We start from the raw sequence: 8,278 nt of genomic DNA on the forward strand, positions 1-8,278 counted from the left end.
GAATATGCACCACACGAAAATCGATCATGCGACGTCAGATAATATCAACTCACGTCATCCAAAGTCTTACCAACTCGTCTATGTCTCTGAGAACACGCGTGTTCGTATATTATATTATACACACATAAAGTTGACAATTAAATCTTCCACAGTTTATCAAATTATTGATTAGTTTAATATCATCTTAACGCCATTGTCATAAAGGCCAATCTTACGAACTTCCCACTACGATAATTCATAGGTAAAACTCACAATCTTTCATAAAGTGAGGAGCAAAAATACTATCCAAAAGGCATGATTGATTATGTCGGAGCCTTTTATGAATATGATGGTTATAGTTACAGAAATAAACCAATTAGCCTAGTGATCATGAAATTGGTTTACTAAGACTTGAAAACTCAGTTCCAGTCGAATTAAACTTAAAGAGATTGTTCTAGGATAATCTTGAGATACATACCGACAATTGAAGCAAAACGCAGGTATCTAAAGTTCAGCTCTCCCAGAAACATATAACTATTTATAGTGCTCTTAAACTCGAAATCTTATCGTGGGTAATGTGTTTCATCATAAGTTGACCAGAAAAGTCTCAGTTTATTGGGATTTTACCAGATTCAGTAAATCCAAGGGATTAACCTGTTTTTTAAACTTACCATATGAGAAATATTTTTAATGTTTTATGCAAATTAAAAACAAAATAACTGATATAATTACAATTCAAAATAGCTGGACCAAGATATTATGATTTCCTTGCTTTTCCCAGTTTGGATGGTCTGTCGTGCTTTATTGATAAACAAAAAACAGAAACACGTAAAAGATATATTTTTAACAAACAAAAAGCCAATCAATATCCTGAGATTCAAATTTCAAACCAAATAAGTTCGTTACAAGTGTTAATTTACTGAATACTTCCACCAATAAAGATAACATAATTCTGTATTTCTAAAATAATAAGAGGGACAACAATACAAGCAGCACTAGTATTTTTCATAACAAAGACTTGTTTCTTTGTCGAAATGGTCAAATAAAAGGACATAATCGATCACCTTGTCCCTGATGCAACCGTATTGTTCAAGAACCACAGCAAGCTGATCTTTGGGTGGCTTGTGCTGCTCCTGCCGACTGGTCTGGTTGGGTGATTCTTATAGTTTGGGGCTGCATTTACGCAAAAATTACAGAGGTCAATCTTTTGATATGATAGAAAAAGAGAAATAAGTGCGAGCTTGTAAAATATGGCACTGGATACCTCAGCCTTTGAGTCAGTTTCAGCAAGTCTTTGCTTTATGTCCCTGGCTATTGAGAAGAAAACTTCCTCCACGTTCATGTTCGTTTTCGCACTCTGTTTCAAATGAAGTTATTTGAACTGAATTAGTCGGGAAAAAAGAAATTCAAACTTCAGCAATAAGTGTGACTTACAGTCTCAAAGAATTTGATTCCGTACTCATCAGCAAGTGCTTGACCCTTGGATGTAGGAACGGCCTATACAGGTTCAGCTGGGCAAGTCAGATTATTTTGGATAAAAGAAAAACATAAACTAGAATAGAAAGATGGGTGCAGGTGCACACTAAAGGGGGAAAACAAGCCTAATAAATATTGTTTTTCATTACACTTAATTTGTTAAAAATTTCGAATTTTACTTCTACGGTTGAAGTTCGATCACCGCACGTCGAACTTCAAGAGAATCGAGTTCTAGATCTAAACCATGGGAAAACTGGGCTAACAGAGAACATAAATTAAGCATAAACATTTAATATAGATAGATAGATAGATAGATAGATAGATACATGTGTAGAAAGAGAGAGAAACAGAAACAGAGAAGGCAGACCCTTTTACTTTCATCCATATCAGCTTTGTTTCCCACTAATATCTTGTTGACATTGTCGGAGGCATGCTGTTCGATGTTTCTGATCCAATTCCGAATGTCTAAAAAAGGATTAAATTAATTTCGATAAGATACAGCACAGCACAGCACACCATGAAAAGGTAAATAACCTTAAAAGTTAATTAAGAAGTATGGAAAACATTAATAAATGCATGTGTGAGTGAAGAGTAATTACTGTTGAAAGATGACTCATCGGTCACATCATACACCAGCAGTATACCCATTGCTCCTCGGTAATAAGCTGCAAAAAAAAGTGATTGCTCAGGCAATGAGCTGAGTCTAGTTCAAGAAATGAAATGGTTCTTTGAATAATTAATTGCTGCTTGCACATAGGGAGATCTACTAAAAAATTTAACATGCAATAAGACTGGAAATAGGGTTGGAGCTGAGGGAGTGGTGAAGAGCTTATAAGCCAATCAAATTTTGATAATTAAAAAAATGACACCATCAGACCATGCTTTGATTTTCCTTTTATAAACCTTCATCACTGAGGACTACATCCAACCAAAAATCACCATAGCACCCATAGAACCTCTTGATCGCTTCTAGCAGAGCCAGCAGCCACACCCATTTCCTCTAGTAAAGCCACAATCATCCCTAACTGGTCACCATAATACCCCTAGCCACATTTCTATAGCCACCCTTCATCACCATTTACCAGCTTCACAATACCAAAATCATGGAGTCCTCATAAACAATGACTTAGCAACCCAAATCCCAAACAAACCTCAAATCAAACAGTTCTTACAAAAATTTCTATGAAGAAAGTGAAAGACAAGAAACAAGTTGTAAACATTATTTCATAAAACAGGTCCTTTAGAACCATTAGAAATGTGAAATATAGGTTTTGAAAGTGTTGACACAATTATAAAGAACACATCAAAACAAAAATTTGCTGAAGAAACAAGCATTTTAATCCTATGATACATATTTTAATATAGTGACAAGCATTCTAAAAAACCTTTTTACGTTAATATCAAATACCCTATGGTCTAGCTCACCGTAGACAGATTTTTCACCTCGCATTATAAAGTGCAACAGCAACTGCATGCCTCAACAATGGCAGAAACAAAACAAGTTCCAACTGAAATTGGAATCTTAGATATGTCCTGATAAGAAAAGAGAAAGGGAGCGGAGCATCTTTCAATATCATTCAAATGCATACCAGTTGTGATTGTACGAAATCGCTCTTGTCCAGCAGTATCCCAAATTTGCAGCTTGATTCTTTTCCCATCAAGCTCGATAGTCCTTATCTTGAAATCAATGCTGAATGATATAGCAGAATCATACAGGTGGGATAATGTTAAAAGGCAACATAATTGTAATGAATCTAAATTTGAAGGAATCCTACCCAATGGTGGTGATGAAACTGGTGGTGAAAGAACCGTCGGAAAAACGTAGAAGAAGGCAACTCTTACCCACACCTGACAAGGCGTCAATAAGTTAGAACTTCGATACTAGTCATTGCAAGTGACTACTCCAAATGACAATTTCAGGTTAAATTTACCAAATACAAAATCAAACAAAGATGAATGAAGTTGTAAAACAATTCACAAAAAAAAAATTAATTGCTTAAAATTTATAAATTCAACTCCTCTGAGCAAAATTTTTATAAAAATATTATTATGATATGTATAATCTTTAGCATGTAAGTTTGGAAAAGAGGCAATCCAAAACCGATAAAGAAAGCAAATAAAATAGGGAAATTCTCTTCAACTGACAAGCTTTTCATATTTTCAAGATGAACATGTTTTTTCGGGTATAGACTAGAGTATATATTGTCTAGCCCCGTCTCATGAATTATTAAAACAATAAACTTATCCTAACTTCCTTTCCAGGACTCAAACTCTAGTCATATTACTTCTACAATATTTCAGAACGAGCTTCCCTGGTAGTTATCTGTGATCACTTTGAGAAATGCCTATAATAATGTGACATAAAATTAAATACACTAAAGTCTGCATATGAATATGCGCCCTTGGTAAAAAGTACGTAAATATTATGAATCTAAAAGACACGAAGAGCTTACTATTTCCTAAAAAGAACAAATGAAGCATCGTTCCATTTTGTCCAAATAATATTGCTAACAAATTCAATCCCAACAGCCAAATATGTTCAAGTTCATCAAAGAAATACTAATAAACGATACATGTCCTATCAAAGATTCAATCCAATTAACGTAACGATATGACTGAAAATTCCTTGCCTAAAAATTAAAATAGCATGCGTGCCAAGCAATGTGACTATTTCTCCTCAAACTCAGCTATTAACAAACCAAATACATAATCTGATTCACACGTTTTACCGTCTAACACAGAAAACATCACCCCAAACAAAAATGTGCAAAAAAACACGCACCGCTGTCACCGATCAATAGAAGCTTAATAAGATAATCATAATCAGCTCGAGCTCTGGCGGGTGGAGCAGCCATCTGATTTGCTTCAGTTTGTCCAAAATTATTTCCTCAAAATAAACCTAGCAACAAAAAAAAAGTCAATCAAAACCACCTACCAACGGCAGATTTGGATCCAGCGATTAAAATCAGCTGTTGAAAACTCGAAATTGCAAATAAAAATCCAAATCTATCGAGGAAAATGAAAATAATTACCAGATTGCCGGAAAAAAGAGGAGAAAAGAGGGATCTAATGTACGAGGAAAAAGAGGAGGGAAGCGTTTGTGGGAGAGAGAGATTGGGACGTCGGCCACTGAGTTCTGTATTTTCTTAAAATAAATTAAAATTTTCTATTATTTTTCATAATTGTTTAATAGTTAAACTAAGTAACTAACGTCAATGATAGGGATAAATCGTGAGAGTTTTTTGAATGAGTCAAAATAATAACATGGGAGGGACTGACAAAAAAAATTTACATTATTGTTTTAATTTTCTACATAAATTTCTGCAGTTATATTTTTTGTTTTTTTTAAAAAAAAAAATTTATCAAGATATGTTGTTTGATAAAAAAAATGTAGAGTTAGTCTTTTGTGAAACGGTCTCACGAATCTTTATCTGTGAGACGGGTCAACCTTACCGATATTCACAATAAAAAGTAATACTCTTAGAATAAAATGTAATAATTTTTCATGGATGACCCAATGACCCAAATAAGAAATTCGTCTCATGAAATACGACCCGTGAGACCGTCTGACACAAGTTTTTGCCAAAAATTTATTCAGAAAATGTTAGAAGCCGAATATTATAATATTTTTCTTCTAAAATTTAAAAATATATGGTTTTTTCACCATTTTATTATGAAATATTAAGAAAAAAATCCTTTCATGATCTATTTGTGTTCAAACTTGGTCATAAAATAAATATGTACTTAAGGTACGTTTGATTCACGTTATTATTTATCCATATTTTTTATCCACATTTTTATCCAATATAATATTATGTTCAATGCATAATATTATTTATCCATCTACCAATCATTTACCTTATATCAATCAAATCATTGAATTGAAATTATAATATTACACTTGATAAATAATATTTTATTAATATTTTCAAAATGACAAAACGATGATATCACATTATTTCAAATTTAATCAATCAACCACATGCCGAGATCGGCCAACTGGGTTGCTCATCGGATGGCTCGTGAAGCTTCTGATGTTTCTTCTTATGTTGTATGGTGTTCTGGTGATATACCCAGCTTGGTTAGTTAGTATTATAAATCAAGATATTATGAAATAATGAATCTGTTTTACTTTAAAAAAATTTAATCAATCTAATCAAACATTATATTAACTACATTTTTATATATTTTATTATTAAAAAATATTATTTATCTTCATACTATTTGTCTCATATCACAAACCAAACGGTACCTTACTATGTTATTAAATATGCTGATATTAGAGTATGAATTTTAGTTGTTATCGGCCGTTTTCTAAGATTCCAAAAGATTAATTTATAACATATACATGCACAAGAAGAGTGTGATTACTAATGAATTATATTTCAGTAAGAACAATATGTCTCTTATAAAATGATATGGATTGACTCTATCTATATTTATAATAAAAAAAATAATATTTTTCACAAGTTGAACTATAGATTCGTCAAAAAAAAAATACTCTTTGAGACTATCTCGTAATCAACCAAATCAACCAATTGCCGAGTGCTAATCCAAATCCACGCGTATTAGGTTTGCTTCTCAGTTTGAGATTTTTCACTGGGGTGCCTAGACTTTTAAGAGTTGACATTTAATAAGTCCTTCTAATCATCCTCATATAAAAATACCTTACTCAAACATATTTTTTTAAAAAAAAATGATATCTAACCAATTTTGACAAATTGTTATCCAATATAATTATAATTTTTTAAAATATTTAATAAATTTTGGTGTTTGAAACAATAAAAACAAACAAATTACTCCCCAAACTCACCATGATAAAAATTATTTGATAAATAAATTCGTAATGTACGTGAGATTGGCTTAGGGTTATTGCTTCAACTCACTATCAAAAGCTTAAAACAGATCATGTTTTGCATTTTATAATTCGAACTTTGTACGAACCTGGTCAACAAATATACATCATTGAGTAAGTTTTATATGATTGTATAGCTCTAGTGGGTAATGTATACCAATTTGAGTTGATTTTTTATTTTTATAAGCTTGAATCCAACCATCCATGTTTAATTTTCAAATTTTTGAGTTCTCCATCGAAATACAATAAAAATATTATATTGGTTATATGAAAAATCTCACGAATTATTTACAAATAAATTCACAAATCAAACTATTTATTTAAAATCACTACTATACCAATAAATTAAAATTTATGAGTGCATGTCACAAGCCGAACTCAAACCTTTTTCTTTCTTTATTTTGTTTGTTTTTTTTCTTTTTGACTATTTCTTTTGCTCTCATACAAGTTAGAATGGAGTTCTCGAGTTATTAATGACTCGATGTGTACTTTGGACAACGAAATTCGGTTAAAAACACTTTGATAGAAGTATAAAATGTTGATAGTAAAATTATCTTTCATATAACATACATAATTTATCGTCGTTCGTTCTGTTATTCGAGCATGAATAATCCGGTTAATGCCGACTCAGAATTCAAAATTTATGTCTTTCATAACATAGAAATTAAACACCACATTCCCAACATGATTCGAAAACCAAAGGATCAACAACATTCAATAATTTATCAACTCAGCCTTAAAAAAAAGGGAATTATACAATTACACCATTTATGAACACCCTTCCATCAAGGCCACTCGATCAAATAACGCATAGACAGAAGCCAACACTACATAAGACCAAGAACTCCGGTACCTATTTTAAGCTTTTTTGGGTGATTTCTTGGCCTTCGACGGAGATTTGGGGGCCTTCTCAGCTACCTTCTCTGACTTCTTCGGTAGAAGTACGGGGTTAATGTTCGGCAACACTCCACCATATGCTATCGTGACTCCAGCTAGAAGTTTCCCGAGTTCTTCGTCATTCCTCACAGCAAGAAGAACATGCCTTGGTATGATCCTGTTCTTCTTGTTGTCTCTTGCTGCATTTCCAGCCAACTCCAGAACCTGCCAAAAGTGTGAAATCAATCACACATATACGTTTTCGTTTAAAAAAATTTGAGAACATAGTTGATAATAGATTTACTAGAGTGATTAAACAGTATAGATATCTGAATCATCATTCAACACATATAAAAACTAATAAGAAATTGCTAAAATTACCTAACATTTACAGAAATGTCAAAAAAAATCATGTCCAGAACATGGTGCTATTTTGTGAATCATTTCAATTCAAATGTACTCTGAACCTAATTCGATCGTTGAAAGCCTAGATTATGAACAGGACCCCAGACCGTGACCATTCAAAGGATCAAGCATTTAAAAAAAAAAAAAAGCCAAAATTCAAGTGATCACAAATCAGGTGATCGAAATTCATGAAAAGAAGTAGCGACATTGAAATTAAATAGAGATTGCATCACCTCGGCAGCGAGGTACTCAAGCACAGCAGCCATGTAAACCGGCGCCCCGGTCCCCACCCGCTGAGAGTATCGTCCCTTCTTCAAATACCGACCGATTCTGCCAACCGGGAACTGCAGGCCGGCTTTCAGCGACCGCGATACCGGTTTCTTCTTCGGACCGCCGCCCTTTCTTCCACCAGCTCCTTTCATGCTCGTCAGAAATTGAACTCTGCGTACAAAAATGAGGAGAGATTGGTGTTGCTGGATTTAAGTAACAGTGAATTTGAGCTGGGTTGACATGTGGTGGATAATTTGGAGCGTTGGATTCGTTGGATCAACGTTGGTGATTGACAATTAGTCATTCGCGTGCTCTGGAATGGACCAATCAGATAATAGCTCTTGCAAAAGCCTAGACTTATGGGAGAAACATACTTGATAATTGTTGGGTTAATTAATTATCGATCAGTTTCATTGA

At 33.3% G+C, this 8,278-nt stretch overlaps 2 protein-coding genes across 2 annotated transcripts; both read right to left on the reverse strand.

The window, feature by feature from the left end:
* Positions 1–835: 835 nt before the first annotated feature.
* Positions 836–4,375, reverse strand: LOC140965822 (ras-related protein RABE1c-like). Its single transcript, XM_073426022.1, has 8 exons — positions 4,238–4,375; positions 3,231–3,303; positions 3,045–3,145; positions 2,055–2,120; positions 1,823–1,920; positions 1,414–1,476; positions 1,244–1,336; positions 836–1,152 (listed from the first exon to the last, which is right to left on the reverse strand). The coding sequence occupies exons 1-8, from the start codon at positions 4,308–4,310 to the stop codon at positions 1,069–1,071; spliced, it is 651 nt and encodes a 216-aa protein (XP_073282123.1). The 5' UTR covers positions 4,311–4,375; the 3' UTR covers positions 836–1,068.
* Positions 4,376–6,940: 2,565 nt separating this feature from the next.
* Positions 6,941–8,063, reverse strand: LOC140965779 (histone H2A-like). The gene is made up of 2 exons (XM_073425963.1): positions 7,825–8,063; positions 6,941–7,411 (listed from the first exon to the last, which is right to left on the reverse strand). Exons 1-2 carry the CDS (start codon positions 8,011–8,013, stop codon positions 7,169–7,171), a joined length of 432 nt encoding a protein of 143 aa, XP_073282064.1. The 5' UTR covers positions 8,014–8,063; the 3' UTR covers positions 6,941–7,168.
* Positions 8,064–8,278: the final 215 nt, after the last annotated feature.

Source organism: Primulina huaijiensis, unplaced genomic scaffold (genome assembly GCF_012295235.1).
Source record: "Primulina huaijiensis isolate GDHJ02 unplaced genomic scaffold, ASM1229523v2 scaffold14403, whole genome shotgun sequence".
Lineage (NCBI taxonomy): Eukaryota > Viridiplantae > Streptophyta > Magnoliopsida > Lamiales > Gesneriaceae > Primulina > Primulina huaijiensis.

What these genes read in the sequence shown, in the direction of transcription:
- LOC140965822 (XM_073426022.1), bottom strand. Translation starts at nt 4,310, where the DNA reads ATGGCTGCTCCACCCGCCAGAGCTCGAGCTGATTATGATTATCTTATT. An exon ending in ATTTCGTACAATCACAACTG is followed by an intron (nt 2,121 to 3,044) that starts GTATGCATTTGA and finishes TTTTTTTTGCAG; the next exon opens with CTTATTACCGAGGAGCAATG. An exon ending in CGATGAGTCATCTTTCAACA is followed by an intron (nt 1,921 to 2,054) that starts GTAATTACTCTT and finishes ATCCTTTTTTAG; the next exon opens with ACATTCGGAATTGGATCAGA.
- LOC140965779 (XM_073425963.1), bottom strand. Translation starts at nt 8,013, where the DNA reads ATGAAAGGAGCTGGTGGAAGAAAGGGCGGCGGTCCGAAGAAGAAACCG. An exon ending in TTGAGTACCTCGCTGCCGAG is followed by an intron (nt 7,412 to 7,824) that starts GTGATGCAATCT and finishes CACTTTTGGCAG; the next exon opens with GTTCTGGAGTTGGCTGGAAA.